General features: G+C 63.4%; 6 protein-coding genes across 6 annotated transcripts; 3 read left to right on the top strand and 3 right to left on the bottom strand.

The window, feature by feature from the left end:
* Positions 1–405: 405 nt before the first annotated feature.
* ZPR1 (nucleolar zinc-finger protein) lies at positions 406–2078 on the top strand (the record flags this gene model as incomplete). The annotated part of the gene is made up of 2 exons (XM_069354887.1): positions 406–754; positions 799–2078. 2 exons carry the CDS (start codon positions 406–408, stop codon positions 2076–2078), a joined length of 1629 nt encoding a protein of 542 aa, XP_069206958.1.
* A 1129-nt stretch (positions 2079–3207) lies between these two features.
* On the top strand, positions 3208–3876 carry Q8F55_006426 (uncharacterized protein; the record flags this gene model as incomplete). The annotated part of the gene is made up of 2 exons (XM_069354886.1): positions 3208–3687; positions 3739–3876. The coding sequence occupies 2 exons, from the start codon at positions 3208–3210 to the stop codon at positions 3874–3876; spliced, it is 618 nt and encodes a 205-aa protein (XP_069206957.1).
* A 121-nt stretch (positions 3877–3997) lies between these two features.
* On the bottom strand, positions 3998–5245 carry Q8F55_006425 (uncharacterized protein; the record flags this gene model as incomplete). Its single annotated transcript, XM_069354885.1, has 5 exons — positions 3998–4281; positions 4340–4494; positions 4533–4664; positions 4699–4971; positions 5007–5245. 5 exons carry the CDS (start codon positions 5243–5245, stop codon positions 3998–4000), a joined length of 1083 nt encoding a protein of 360 aa, XP_069206956.1.
* A 320-nt stretch (positions 5246–5565) lies between these two features.
* Q8F55_006424 (uncharacterized protein) lies at positions 5566–6876 on the bottom strand (the record flags this gene model as incomplete). The annotated part of the gene is made up of 7 exons (XM_069354884.1): positions 5566–5783; positions 5830–6401; positions 6438–6524; positions 6562–6625; positions 6663–6699; positions 6734–6787; positions 6823–6876. 7 exons carry the CDS (start codon positions 6874–6876, stop codon positions 5566–5568), a joined length of 1086 nt encoding a protein of 361 aa, XP_069206955.1.
* Positions 6877–7111: 235 nt separating this feature from the next.
* On the top strand, positions 7112–8422 carry GUT1_2 (Glycerol kinase; the record flags this gene model as incomplete). The annotated part of the gene is made up of 2 exons (XM_069354883.1): positions 7112–7628; positions 7674–8422. The coding sequence occupies 2 exons, from the start codon at positions 7112–7114 to the stop codon at positions 8420–8422; spliced, it is 1266 nt and encodes a 421-aa protein (XP_069206954.1).
* Positions 8423–8633: 211 nt separating this feature from the next.
* On the bottom strand, positions 8634–14193 carry CHC1 (Clathrin heavy chain; the record flags this gene model as incomplete). Its single annotated transcript, XM_069354882.1, has 12 exons — positions 8634–8682; positions 8728–8855; positions 8903–12361; positions 12399–12748; positions 12799–13132; positions 13179–13466; positions 13515–13687; positions 13736–13789; positions 13836–13912; positions 13973–14049; positions 14101–14118; positions 14173–14193. The coding sequence occupies 12 exons, from the start codon at positions 14191–14193 to the stop codon at positions 8634–8636; spliced, it is 5028 nt and encodes a 1675-aa protein (XP_069206953.1).
* Between the last annotated feature and the right edge of the window lie 788 nt (positions 14194–14981).

Genomic DNA, 14981 nt, shown 5'->3' with positions numbered 1-14981 from the left:
TCAAGGCCCGTGTCCAGAGCCAAGGAGACGACTCGTTGCTTCATGTCGCGGCAGTTGGCCCGCTCATGTGGGTTTACTCACACCTCGCGTAAGCCCGTCGCGCAACACGCGTCATGCAACGCGCCTGACGCGCCTGAACGCATCTCCCCTTTGCCAGGTCAATGCCACTCGCACCAAAGATCACTCACGTCAAGTCCAGCATGTTCCGCGGTGTTACGTAAACTGCCGCCGGCTGACTTCTGCGTCACCTTAAATTTCCAGCCCCAACCACGTCCTCGCTCCTCCTCTCTCCCCCCTCCAACCCCCTCTCTACCCAGAAAGTGAGTCAAACGTCCTGCCCAGCCGCGTCCCCAAGCCCACAATGATGGTCATGTAATTTGCGTTTGACGGTCCGAAACCCGGGCCATGAAACCAAAACCTGCCTTTTGTCTGAATCTTTCACCCTCCTTCAACCTCGACGACGACGTGAGCACGGCTAACGTCACAGTGTCGACAGACAAGCAAAACCTCTTCCCTTCCCTCGGCGAGGTGGCGGAGCGCACCGACGCGCTCCCCGACTCGGTCCAGGAGGAAGTCGACGACGGCCGCGAGATGAAGGAGGTCGAGTCGCTCTGCATGCGCTGCCACGAGCAGGGCGTCACCCGTCTCCTCCTCACCACGATCCCCTACTTCAAGGAGATCATCGTGTCGTCGTTCCACTGCGACCACTGCGGCTTCCGCGACACTGAGATCCAGTCGGCCGGCGAGATTCAGCGTGAGTTTTTCAAGCACATCGCTCGAGCCCCACTAACCCCTCAGCCAAGGGATGCGTCTACACGGTCCACCTCCTCAACCGCGAGGACCTCCAGCGCCAGATTGTCAAGAGCAGCTGGGGCACCGTTACCGTTCCCGAGCTCCAGCTCACCATTCCTCCCGGCCGCGGCCAGCTCTCCACCATCGAGGGCATCCTCCGCGACACTGTGCGCGACCTGGCCATCGAGCAGCCCGTCCGCAGGCACCTCGACCCCCCGACTGCCGCCAAGATTGACGGTATCCTCGGCAAGATTCGCGATGTTCTCGGCATCGAGGAGGGCGACGAGGACGGAGCTGTCGGCCGTGACGGCGACGAGGCTATCGCCCACGAGGGTGAGGGCACCGACAAGCCCTTCGAGCCCTTCACCCTCACCCTTGACGACCCCTCGGGCACGTCTTTCCTCGCCTTCAAGGACTCTGTCAACGACCCCCAGTGGAACCTCCGCGCCTACAACCGTACCCTCCAGCAGAACGTGTTCCTTGGTCTCGTTGCCGCCCCCGAGGACGGCGCCAAGCCCGAGGACTCTGTTCCCGAGGACCACCGCTTCAAGTCGGCTGCCGAGGCCAAGGAGCGTGCCAAGGTCGTCGAGCACGAGCCTGGAGTTGAGGTCCCGGAGGAGGTCTACTCGTTCCCCTCGACATGTCGCTCGTGCGGCCACGAGCTTGAGACGCTCATGAAGCAGATCAACATCCCCTACTTCTCCGACGTCATCCTCATGTCGGCCAACTGCTACAACTGTGGCTACCGTGACAACGAGGTCAAGTCGTCTGGCCAGATTTCCTCCAAGGGCAAGCGCATCACGCTCAAGGTTGAGGCTGGCGACGAGGACGCCCTCTCGCGCGACCTGCTCAAGTCGGACACGTGTGGCCTGGAGATTCCCGAGATTGACCTCGAGCTCCAGCCTGGTACCCTCGGCGGCCGCTTCACCACGCTCGAGGGCCTGTTGAACGAGATCTACGACGAGCTCTCGACCAAGGTCTTCAAGACGGGCGACTCGAGCACTGCTGGTCTCGGCCAGGCTGGCCAGGACCACACCAAGGAGGAGCGCAACTTTGAGCACTTCCTGCAGGGCCTCAAGGACGTCATGGCCGTCAAGATTCCATTCACGCTCATCCTCGACGACGCCCTGGCCAACTCGTACCTCCAGAACCTCAACGCTCCCGAGCCCGACCCGGACATGGAGATTGTCGAGTACGAGCGTACGCAGGAGCAGAACGACGACCTGGGTCTGTCGGACATGGTTGTCGAGGGCTACAACCCGGAGGCTGAGGGAACTGCGAAGTGAGCTGGCGAGCATGAGCGGCGCAGCGCAGCCGCGATTGTGAGCGGTGAGCGAGTAGTGACCGGCCTAGCGCCGTGACAACAAGTTCAACAGTGAGTGTCTCTTCCCAGCTACATCTCCTCCCCTCTCTTCACACCCGGATGATCCACAAAATCAAGCATAGTTCAATCAGACCTACCATGATCGACACTAGCATCTAATAGTCTTTCGCTCCTATCTGAACCGCTCTGTCCCAATCGCCGTCTCCACATTCGAAACAGCGCTGACAACGACAGGAACCGCGGTAGAAGAAGTGGAAGAAGCGCGAAGACGGCGTAGAAGCGGCGAAGAACGGCGTACCCTAAAATGATACACCTAGCAGGCACGGCAGAAGCATAATTTTGTAGTAGAGACTAGAGCTGTGAAATGTTGTATGATCGTCGTCAAGTGAAGCGAGTTGGGAGGGCAAGGGGGACGGGTGTGAGTCAGTCAGCGCGAGGTGCGTCGAAGGCGACGGACCCGAGTCAGCGTCGAGAGAAGACGTATGCGAGGGCTAGGTCGCCCGAGTGGGTCGAGTCAGCTGACGGCGTGGGCTTTGGCGTCTTCCGGCCGGGGCGAGTCGCGACGTCCAACAGAAGTGCAGGATGCGGCGGGAGGTAGCGAGGAGAGCGAGGCGGGGGTCGGGGGGGAGGTATGCCCAGGCGTCGTGCCGAGGCGGGCAGCGGCGCTGCGCCGCGCCGCGCAGCGTCATACCGATGGAAGGAAGTACGCTGGGCCGTGCCGTGCCGTGCCAGTGCACGCATGCGCGCACGGGTGGTGGGCCCGATGCGCTCGCCTTGGCTGCCAAGATGTGGCATGCGGCGGTAGCCGCTGGCTTGGGCCGCGGGCGGGGCGGGCGAGCGCGCGGGCGGGCGGTGGTCGGTTGCGTGCGCATGCGTCGCACACTGCGGGGGTATCATCGGGAACTAGTTATCAGATAGTGTCGGGCCCGATTATCTGCCAAGCGCGGCGGGGTGTGCTGCGGAGCCGTGGGCGATTTCACGGCCGAAGGTGGGATGGCTGGCTTGGCGTGTGGCACTTGACCCGGGTTATAAGGCCGTTTGCCTGTGGGGGATGGTTAGCCAGCGACCCAACCCCTCCCGCCCGCTACACCATGCTCCTCTCCGCCCTCGCCAGCACGCTCCTCGCGCTCGCCGCCCCTGCCTCCGCGGCCATCTTTACCGCCCGCCCGGCCAACAGCACGATCGGGCGCGGCGGCGAGGAGTTTACCCTCAAGTGGATGGACGACGGCAAGGCGCCGTCGCTCGCCGACATTGGCGTGACCCGCATCGACCTGTGCGTCGGGGGCCGCACGCACAACGCCGTCGTGCAGGAGATCACGCCCGGCGTCGACCTCGGCAAGCAGGCAAACATCACGTTCACTGTCAACCCTAGCGCGGGCGAGAACGGCCAGTACTACCTGTTCAAGTACACGTCGGCGAGCAACAACGTCGTCGACGGCAAGGCGTACGAGCAGTTCTCGGCCCGCTTCTTCATGCAGAACATGACGGGCTCGTTTAGCTCGGAGCAGAGCGCGCTGATTGCCGTCGCGACGAGCGGCTCGATCCAGCAGCAGCCGACCCAGGCTGTGGCGGTGAGTTTGGCGGGATAGAGACGACGAGGACGAGCTGACCCTCCTCCCCAGAACACCGTCTCCGTCTCCAAGCCCGCCGCGGCCAGCGCGTCCGCCTCGGCCTCGGCCTCCAAGGGCTCGGGCGCCGAGCAGCTCGCCGTCCCCGCGGCGCTCGCCGTCGCCGCCGGCGCCGTCGCCTACCTCGCTTAGGCTTTCAGTAAAAAGTAGCGTATAGCGTGGCAGTAGAAGCAGGTCGGGCGTAATGCATTCCGGTTCAATGGCTGGCTGGCTGGCCCGGGTCGTCTTGCTTGGCAGTGCAGCACAAGAAAGGTCACGAGGCCTGGGGCAAACCCCGGTCCCCACTCACGCGCCCGCCCCAGCCCCCGCCCCACGCGTACCCCTCCTGCGGCCACCAGTACTCGACCGCCTGTGGCTCGGGGCGCGCGTTGCGCGGCGGCGCACGCGCGCCGTCCCAGCGCCGGCCGCACGCCTCGTGGCCGGCCAAGCAGGCCGAGTGCGCCCAGGTATCCCCGCCGCCGTTGATGATGAGCTGGGCCGCGGCGTGCGCGTGCGCCATGGCGACGTGCTCTGCGCCGGGCTCGCCCTCGACCTCGGCTAGGCCCGCGATTGCGTCCGACGACACTGGCGTTAGCTGGGCATCGGGGGCACGCACAGAGATACGCCGTGGAGAGCAGCTGCGCGCTCGTGAACCGGCTCTGTAGCACGGCCGCGGCGCAGTCCCGCGCGATCCCGTACCACCGCGCCGCGCGCGTCACCTGCGCGAGCTGGAGCGCGGTTTGTGCCATGTTCGTCCAGAGCTCGCCCTCGCTGCGTAAGGCGTCAGCGCCGCCGCCCACACCGCTTACAGCTGCGCCACGCCCAGCTCGAACGCGTCGACCGCGCCGAAGAGCAGAGGGGTATTGGCCCACGGGTACAGGTCGTACATGGTGCGGCAGTAGGCGAGGAGCGCGCGCGCCCAGTTGCCGACGGCGTAGTGCCTGCTCGTTAGCTCGCTGCCGTCGCCGCGCCCACTTGTTCGTCGCCTCGTCCATGTCGCGCGTGAGGCGGGTGACGAGCGCCGACAGCGGCTCGGCCGCGCCGCGCGCCTTGCGCTCGGCCAGCAGCCCCATGCCCGCCGTCTTGAGGTCGTGCAGCGTCTCGGGGACGTAGTGCCCGCCGGCGATGAGCGAGGCGTACGCGTGCCGCAGGGTGCCGAGGTTGGCGGCGATGCGGCCGCGCTCGTGGTGCGGCGCGGCGAGGATGAGCGAGGTGCGGGAGTAGCGTTCCCCGCCGGGGATCCAGCGCCTGAGGAGGTGAGTTGTGCCTCCGCCCAGACTCACCTCGCGCACTCGGCCTCGGCGCGCTCCCGCAGCTCGCGCAGCTCGTCGACGCCAGAGTCGACGGGGAACAGCGCCCACACGGCCCCGTTCAGACTCGCGTCCCGCTGCTCGTAGTGGGCTGCGCCTAGCGGCGCGACCCGCGCGATCGGCACAGCCTCCCCCCCGGCCGTGAACGGGCAGTGGAGCGGCGCGGGGGAGGGGTCGGGCGCGTCGTACAGCGAGAGCAGGAACGTCGCCATGTTGTGGTCGTCGGGTCGGCGGGGTGTAGCTGCTACACTCGCCCTCTTTATGCTTGAGAGGCCGAGCCGCCCCGTGCTGCCTGCTTTCCCCGCTGCCAGGGGCCCAGCACAGGCCGCGGCACTCATGAAGTGCAGGTGGCGACTACCCGCCCCAGTCCACGAGGTCAGCTAGTGTGGGGTGAGCTGCCGATGTCAGTGGGCCGAGCCGCCTTGCTGCTTGTGGGGGATTTGCCAACACCACCAATGCACACCAGATCCCCATGCCATGCTACAACGCCGTCGTCTATGTCGGTCGTACTTTGCCGCGTGCGCGCGGCCCCCTAGGCGACCTGTGCGCCGAGGGCCTCTGCGAGCTTGCGCGCGCGCCGCGCCACCTCGCCGCGCTCGCCCATGACCGTCAGCCGGAAGCCCACGCCGGCGAGGTCCGGCGAATCGTCGAGGCTCGCGGCCGGCGTGAGCTCGTGCCGCCCAAACGCCCAGTTGAGGATGTGCGTCGCGTACGGTGCGTCTGGCGCCGGGAGCCGCACAAGGCCCTTGACTGGGCGCGTCAGGAATCCGCGGGGTTGACGTCGCGCTGCACTTACCGCGGTAGATCTCGAACGGAAGCTTGGCGAGCTGCTCCTCGAGCTGTGCGCGCTCCACCGGCACGACCGGCGCGGCGGCAGCCGCTGCTTCATCGTCCCCGCCCTCCGCGCACTCCTTGCACGCCTCCCCCTCGTGCGCGTGCTTCTTGCCGGGGCGCCGGCCGCCACGCCACACGCTCTTGGTCTCGACCTCGTCAATGTGCGGGCCTTGGCCGCCGAGCGCAGCCCACGAGTCCTGCTCGTTCTCGCCTTGCAGGAAGAGCTGGCTGTCGAGCCCGAACACGAGCTCGGGACGCAGCGGCTTGTCCCTGCTGACCTTGATGTGCGGCGTCGTGTCGTTGAGCTCGCCGAGGTGGTCGAGCAAGATGTCCATGTCGCGCTCGGTCACGAGCTCGTGCTTGGACAGCAGCATCAGGTCGGTGTACTGCGCCTGCAGCTTGGCCGTTGGCGAGTTGTCCTCGTACCCGCGGAAGTTGACGCAGTCGATGACCGTCACCACGCCATCGAGCTTGAAGCCCTCGGGCTCGAGCTGCCGGATCTGGAGTGCGAGAGTAGCGGGGAAGGCTGTTCCGCTGGGCGTCAGGGGGGTGTACCTCGACACCACTCACCTCGACTCGATGATGATGCGGTCCGGGTGGTACTTGTCGCGGATTTCGATCATGGCGTTCTCGACGAGGCCGACCATGGTGCAGCAGCTGTGGAGTTAGCAGACGTGACAAGGGCCTAACTCACAGGCAGCCGTTGAGGATCTCGGACACGCCGGTAATGTTGCTCTGCTGGGCGAGGAGCGAGTCGACTGCGGGGTTAGCTGGTCGTCAAGCTCTTCAACCCACCCTCAACATCGCCGTACTCATTCTTGACGAGGACGACCTGGCGTGAGCTGCTGCCGAGCGCCCGCGCTCACCTTGTAGTCCTTTGGCAGCTGGCCAAGCAGCCCGAGGATAGTCGTCGTCTTGCCCTGGGGCGTCAGCTCGTACATCAAAGGCAACTCACGGCGCCGAGGAAGCCGTTGATGGTCGTGACGGGGATCGGGGAGGTGACGGTCATGGCTGCTGTTTGTACAGTCTAGTCTATGTATCTATGCGTCGTGTCTCTCGTCGTCGTTGTCCAGCAACAGTATAAGTGTACTGTCAACAAACCCCCAACCCCACATCTTGCAATCTCCACCAACTGGAAAATCAGGCCCCGCCGCCAACTGCCGCCTCCGCCATCGCCGCCGGACGGCCGAGCCGAACTTATCTTGCTGACTCTAGCTAGCCCTCCATCACACACACACACCACCATGCCGCAGCTCCAGCTCGTGGCCGACCTGCCAGGACACGCCGAGCCGGCGTGGAGCGTGGCGTTCAACCCGTCGCGCCCGCTCCTCGCCAGCTGCAGCACGGACAAGACGGTGCGGCTGTACGGGTACACGCTGCCCTCGGACGCGGGCTCCTCCTCCGCGCCGTACCCCTCGCCGAGCGCGCCCAAGCCGACGTTCGCGCTCGACACGACCATCGAGACGGGGCACAAGCGCACGGTGCGCGGCGTGGCGTGGGCCCCCGGCGGCCGCACGCTCGCGACCGCGTCGTTCGACTCGAGCGTAGCCATCTGGGAGGAGGTGGAGGAGGGGTACGCCGACGACGCGGCCGAGGGCATCGACGCGCCGCGCAAGGACGGCGGAGACGAGGGCGAGGGCGAGTGGGAGTGCGTCACCACGCTCGAGGGACACGAGAACGAGTGCAAGGGCGTCGGCTTCTCGGCCGACGGCGGCCTGCTCGCCAGCTGCAGCCGCGACCGCAGTGTCTGGGTGTGGGAGGGTGAGTCGGCTGTGCCGGCAGTGAAGAGCCAGCTAACGCGCCCAGTGCAACCCGACGCCGATTTCGAGTGCATCGCCGTCATGATGGACCACTCGGCCGACGTCAAGGCCGTGGCCTGGCACCCGAAGGAGGAGATCCTCGCGAGCGCAAGCTACGACGCGCACGTGCACCTCATGTTCGACAACCCCGACGGGGACTGGGAGGCGTTCCAGCGGCTCGACCCGGCGCTGCCCGCGGCGGACCTGCACATTCCCGCGAGCGCGAGCGCGGCGCTGCTGGCCGAGATGGGCCCGTCGGCGGCCGAGCTGGCCGGCCGCGCCGTCGAGGTCCCGCCCCTCGCCGAGGCCGAGACGGTGTGGTCGCTCGCGTGGTCGCCGTGCGGCAAGTACCTCGCGACTGGGGGCGACAGCGGTGGCATTAGGCTCTGGGCGCGCATGGGGCCCGACGCGGACGCCGAGTTTGTCGAGTGTGTGCATACTGCCGCGCACTCGGCCCCTGCGTTCTCCCTGGCTTGGACGCCGGGCGGGGAGGCGGACGGGCTGGGACTGCTCGCGAGCGCTGGTGGAGACGGGCGCATCATCGTGTGGCAGGTCGCCGCGCACGAGGGCAAGGAGGGCGTGTATGCTCCCCCGCCTCGCCTCGAGCCCGTCGCGGCGGTGCGTGAGGCGCACGGCGTCGCAGATGTCAACTCGATCGCGTGGAACGTCCGCGAGGACGGCAAGGCGACAGGCCTGCTGTCCAGTGCCGGCGACGACGGCTCGGTCAAGGTCTGGCGCATCACCGCCGACGAGTAAGCAGTAGATGGGATCCTCTAGACGCATGCACAAGGGCAACAGCAACAGCAACGCTCCTTCACCCCACAACCGCGACACTACTGTAATTCATTTCATTCTACTATGATCGTGATGGCGTGTGACTGGAGGGGTTAGAGGCTAATGAGGCGTCACATAAGGACCAAAGAGGTTGCGAGGGGTATCGCCAGAGATACACAACTAGGTGGGAGGTTTAGTAGAAGCCGGTTGGCTGCTGGGCCAGACCGCCGTTGGGGAAGCCACTGGATTGTGTGAGCTATGAACATGGCAGAAACAGCTCCACTTACGTTGGCCCTCCAATCAGTAACCGTCCACCGAGACCACCGCCGAGAAGGTTCGACTGGGCATCCTCCTCTGGCTCCTTGGCAGCCTGCTTCGCCTTGAGCTCCTTGAGCTCCTTCTCCAGCGCAGAGATCTGGAATTGTCAGCAACGGCCTCGTCTTTGCCACAACCCCGACTCACCTTCTGCGACACCTCGGTCGTCTTCTGGAGCGAGTAGGGACGGGTGATGTCTCCCAATCCGTAGCGCCAGCTGAGCTCCTCGACAAAGTCGGGGCGGATAAGCTCGTAACAGACATACAACAAGGCAGCGAACGCCTCCTTGTTACCAATGGAAACAAAGTACGTTGCCAGGTCCTCGGCGACCTCGGTCTCCTTGGAGTAGGCAGCGGTCTCGAGGGCGTCGCGCCACAGGCGGTCCGACTTGGAGAGACCAAGCGACTCGTCCCACTTCGAGTTGAGGCGGTACAGGAGCGAGGCAATGCGACGGAACTCGAGCAGCTCGTGCTTCTCGAGGCGCTTGGCGAGCCTGATGGCGTCGTACTGGTCGTGCGTCTCGAGCGAGCTGCGCAGAGTGACGTGGTCCTCCTCCTCGATAAGCAGGTCGTTGTACGCCTCGTTGACAACCTTGAGGTTGAGCTTCTGAGTGGCAATGAGGTACTGCTTGGCCAAAGGAAGGTTGTCCTCGTTCTCGAGAATCTTGACAACACGGGCGTGGTCAAGACGAGTGGAGAGGGCGGCGAGGAGGTCGGGGAGCAGAAGAGGCTGCTTCGCAAGGTAGAAGGTGATGGCCTTGTAGGCAATCTCCATGTTGGCAACCTTGACAATGATCTTCTTGAACTGGTCGTGGTCCCAGTCGCCGAGACGCTCCATCATGGCAAGGGCAGCATTGTCGGGCTCGTCGTACACAATGTACAGGTAGACGAGCTCGGGCCAGAGGGCGGCCTGCTCGGTGGCCTTGATGACCTTGGGGATGTTGATGCGCTGCCAGAAGAGCTTGAGGTGCTCCATGAGCTTCTCAGGGCGGTACTTGGCGTAGAGGACCGAGAGCTCGGTGAACATGCCCATGTGGGCACGCTCAAGGCCGAGACCAGCCTCCATGAGCGAGATGATCTCGTCAAAGTAGCCGTTGCGCTGGTAGAGCGAGAGAAGCTGGGGAAGCTCCTCGGCGTGGACAATGAGGTTGAGACCACAGATCTGGGCAAGACGGAACTCCTTCTTGTCCACACACGCAGCGTTGACCTGCTTCCAGACCTGCGTGTTGCCGGCCTTGCGGGCGGCGTCAACAGCAGACTGGTTCTCGCCGAGGTAGATGAGGGTGGTAGCAAGACGGGCCCAGTTGGAGATCGAAGAGAAGAGGAGCTTCGAGGCCTGGTAGAGCTCGTCGTTGAAGCACTTCTCACCGACCTGGAGAATGTCGGCAACGTTGGTCATGCCAAGGAACTCCTCCATGTCGTGGAGACGGTCAGTCTTGGCGTAGGCGTAGGCAAGCTCAGTGTCAATCTTGGGCTCGCGAGCAGTCTTGCGGGCCATCTGGAGGAAGCGGATGAGGTCCTCGTGCTTGCCAGCGTGGTTGGCAATCTCGATAACCTCCTCGAAGTTGGACGGGTCCTCAGCCTTGATGTACGAGTCGATGGCATCCTTGACACGGAGACCGTCGAGCTGAGCCTTACCGAGGCGGCTCCAAACAGCAGGCTCGTTGACCTTGTTGGCGTAGGTGAAGCCACGGTCGATCGAGACCATGTGCTCGACAAGGACGTTCATCGCATCGGCGTGGTTGTTGTGCTTCGAGTAGATGGTGAACGCCTCCTCGTAGAGACCAGCCTCGGTAGCGACCTTGGCAATGGCGTCAACATCGTAGCCCTCGAGCTTGCTGATGTAGCCCATGACCTTGCCCTTGTCGTTACGGATAGCCGTAAGGAACATGAGGCTCTGGAGCGACTTGTTGTCGCTGAAGGGCGACTCCTCAAGGATGATCTTCTCGAGAAGCTCGAGAAGGGGACCGTGGAGCTCCATGTGCATAAAGGCCTTGACAGTCACCGAGACATCATCAGGGTCGGTAGACTCGGGGATCGCGGTGGCGATGACCTGGTCAATGAGAGCACGGCGGTGGATGCTCTCGGGGTTGAGGACCTGGGTCCAGAGGTCGACGTCACGGCGCTTGACGAGGTAGCGAGCCTGGTGCTTGTACATCTGGTTCTCGTTGGTGACGTGGATGAGCTCCTCATCGCAGAAGCCCTTGGCGTAGGCAATGTAGGCGAGGTACGGGTCGCGCTTCTCGCAGTACTTGCCGACAACCAGAGGGTCGTAGAGGTTGTTCTCCTTGAGGAACGCCTCGGGGTTGTTGTTCGAGTCGATCGAGATCTTGGCAATGGCGTTGTACACCTCCTTGTCGGTCGAGCCCTGCTCGACCTTCTGGTTGAGCCAGGGAAGGATGAGCTTGAGACGGTTGCGCTTCTCGACCTCAGCGACGAGCTCATCGATGGGGAACGAGCCGGTGACCGAGAGGAGAAGGTTCTTGATGGTGGTCTCGTCGCAGTCGACGTCGAGAAGGCCGCCAATGACCTGAGGAGTACGGGCGGCGTTGACACGCTGGACGTAGATCTCGATGAAGTTTGTGAGACCGTTCTGGTAGAGGTACAGAACAAGGTCGTGAACAAAGTCGAAACGGTCGCAGACGATGATGAGAGGAAGCTGGTCCGAGAGCTTGGCCTCCTTGAGGAAGTTCTTGACCTTCTCGGGGTTGTAGTAGTTGGACTCGCGGGCAATGCGCTCAACCTCGCGGATCTGGCCAGTGCGGGTGGCAGCCTGGATGTACTTGAAGTGAACCTCGGGGTCAGTGCTGAGGTTGACGATCGAGCCGAGGTAGTAGTAGAGACCCTCAGAGCTCTTGAACTCCTCGAAGAGCTCGATGAGCTTGACGGGGCCGAGGAGGTCCGAGTACTTGGTGGCGATCTGGATGACGACCGGGAGGTTCTGGCGGATGTTGCTCTTGAGCATGGTGCGCAGCGACTCGAACGACTGGTCAACAGTGAGGCGGCCAAAGTAGTTGACGAGCCACTCGGCGTTGAAGAGGTTGGTGTGGACAACGACACGCTTGATGTCGTTGATGTCCTCGTAGTGCTCGAGAGCACGCTGGACGAGGCCGGCCTTCTCGGCGAGGTTGGCAATACGAGGGCGGTCGTAGTGGGTGAACATCTCGTTGCCGAGGATGGCGTCGGCGACCTGAGGAGCGTTGATGAGGTTCATCTCGAGCAGACGAGTCTGGAGAGGGCCGTGCTCGGGCTTGTTGTCCTTGAGGGCGTCGAGGAGGAACGACGTGGCCTGCTGGATCATGTTCTGGGCCATGAAGATGTCGACAACGCGGTCGAGGTCAACGAGGGGACCAGCCTCGTCGTTGACGAGCTGCGTAGCGAACTCGGCGCCCTTGTCGGGGTTGACGCGGACGAGGTGCTGGAGCAGCTGGGCGTAGTCGGGGGTGAAGCCGACCTTCTTGGAGTACAGGACAATCTTGTCGAACTGGCCAAGCTCGGCGAAGCAAGCAACGACCTTGTTGGGGACGTTGGCGCGGAGGTAGACCGACAAGGCGAGGTTCATGTCGACGGTGCGGACCATGTCTCCAAGCTCCTCGCTGCACTCAAGCTACGGATGTTAGAACTGCCGACATAGGACTACCCACCTTGTTCTCCTTGAGCCACTTCTCGAGGAGCTGCTTCTTTCCCTGCTGGATAACGGGGCGAGCAAGCTCGAGCGACTCGTACGTGTTGAGCTCTCCCTTCTCGAGGAGGATGCCAAAGTACTGGAGGATGGGCGAGAGGGTACCCGGAACGTTGGGGAGCTTCTTAAAGGTGTCAATCGTCTCGGGGGTACGGAGGATACCACGGGGCGAGTTGGCAGCGATCTTGGCGGCCTCGCCATACTGGCCGGCCTGGAGGTAGCGCTGGTACTGCTCAAGAATCATGTTGTCAGCACCGGGGAGGCCAGCGCGGGTAGCGAGCTTGATGGCAAGCTCGGGGTTGTTGAGCGACTCTGGGGGTGGGTCAGCTTGGTACGTGAAAGACGCAACAGCTGCGACGCACGCTGAACGTAGGGAACAATCGTCTCCTCGTCGACGCTGACACTGAGGACTTGACCCTTGCGGTTGACACCGATGATACCGTTGAGCTGCTCGTAGGGGGCGGTGGTGAAGATGGTCTCGCCCGAGATACGGTTCATGTAGATGCACTGGCCAGTCTCAACCTCGTAGAGGTGGATGAAGCCAAACTTGGTGACGAGGTAGATGATACCGTGCTTCTCCGAGACCTGCATGGCGACGGGGAAGTCGTTAGTGGCCTCTGGGGGGAAGAAGACGTCGACGGCCTTCTTGGCGAAGGGCGGGTTGGGCGCCTGGTGGCCAATCTCGACGATGTGGAGCTGGGGCGAGTCAGCTGCAGCCCGGGTTGTCGTCCGCTACACATACCTTGGCGCCGGTGCCGCTGCGGACAGCGAAAGCAAAGAGCTTGCTGGGGGTCTGCGCACCGTCGAGCTTGACGGTGGTGAAGGCCGCGGCGTGACCCTCGATGGGCTGCGAGACACCGCGCTCAATCGAGTAGAGCTGCATCGAGCCCTTGATCTTGAAGGCGTTCGAGCCGGGCTGGCCGGCAGCAGGGTTGGACGAGATGCCAACGAGAACGAGCCACTTCTCATCCTGCGAGATGCGGTAGTTGATGATCTGGTTGCCAGCGAGGGACGCGTGGCGGTCAAAGATCTGAAGGGTTAGCAGCTGCGCCTGACACTGAAGACCCGGTTAGCTGACCTTCTTGGGAGCGGCCTGGCCCTCGATAACGTTCCAGTGGTGAACCTCGCGCTCAGTGACGATACCGAGGACGTTCTCGTTGATCCACGCCCAGTAGATGACGTCCTCGTTCATGAGGTGCGAGCCAAGCTTCTGCTTGGTGGCCAGGTTGAAGACCTGGAGCTGGCGGCCGGCTGCGAATCGTCAGCGTCGTCGCCTCGCACACGACCGCAACCACCCACCCTTGAGCGCGATGATCTTCTCCTTGGGGTGCATGATGGCCGAGTCAGCAGTGACTGTGCCACGCGTCAGCGTCGCTCCCTGCCAGCCGCGGCTACCCACTTGGCCTCCTCATGACGTTGTTGGCGTCGGCGAGGTCAACAATGACAACCTGGTTGGTGTCGTTAACATTCTCGCGGCTATTTGAAGTTAGTCTTGAGTTGAAGGGGCTTGGGGAGATTTGAGAAGGCTTAACGCACACGCAGATGAAGTGGTCCGACTCCAAGGTGAGGTTCTGGAACGAGATGGACTGGGGCTGAATGCCCAGCGCTGTAAGCTGTGGGGAAGGTCAGTGGGGTTCGGGGGCGCGCGGGGTCCTCGTGCCAACCTGGACATGCTCGGTGAACTGGGTGGCGGGTCAGCTGGTCGTCGAAGGAGCGTAAGCAGCATGTCTACGCACGACGATTGGCTTGTCAGCCATGATGGGCGAGGGGGTTGCGGTTGGCTCGACACGGACTTGTGCCAACGTGGAGGAAGGCGGGCGCGTGGATGAGGCTGCCAGATGCGATGTGATGCCTGGCCGAGTTTTTGTCTTTTCCGAGGCCCGCGGTGGTGGCGGGGAGGTGGGACGGGGGGAAGGGGGAGGAAGAGACGGAGGTGGGAGGGATGAGATGTGTTGAGAGAGAGATGGTCGACGAAGTGCCCAGAAGGTCGCGCGTCGGTCGGTGCGTGCAAGCGGTGTCGGCGCTCGCTGCGTTGGCGGTGACGATGGCAGCTCAGGGTCAAAATGACCTGGCACCCACGCGCAGGCGGCACACGTCGCAGCCGCCACGAGACAGCCACAACGGCGGCAAAAGTCGGTGAAAGCGAAAGGTGGAGGTGGGGTGGTGGAGGTGGGCCACTGTGGTCACTGGCTTGCAACACATTGTACAGTCGTGCAATGCATCAACACTCGACATTGTGCATCATGGCAATCGGGGCCAGAGAAATCGACAGTACACAGTACACTGCTGGGTGGCGTCTGGTTCCAGAACGCTAGCTTGAAAGGACAGAGGGTTGTGCCATCCACACCCACCTTCCTCCTCACCACCACAACCTCACACGCGTGATCGACCGGCCCACTGCCAAAGACAAACAGCACTGATCACCCTTCCTTCCTTCCCTCTCACGCACTGACCGCATTCCTCGTCCTCGTCCGATCAGTCTCGACGAAACACGCGACACTGCACCAGCCAGCACCAACGCCACGCCATGCCTCCTTTTCCCCGC

The sequence above is a fragment of the Vanrija albida genome (assembly GCF_041260175.1).
Source record: "Vanrija albida strain AlHP1 chromosome Unknown contig_5, whole genome shotgun sequence".
NCBI lineage: Eukaryota > Fungi > Basidiomycota > Tremellomycetes > Trichosporonales > Trichosporonaceae > Vanrija > Vanrija albida.
The sequence above is the reverse complement of the archived record's forward strand: the minus strand, read 5'-3'. Positions and strand labels throughout refer to the sequence as shown.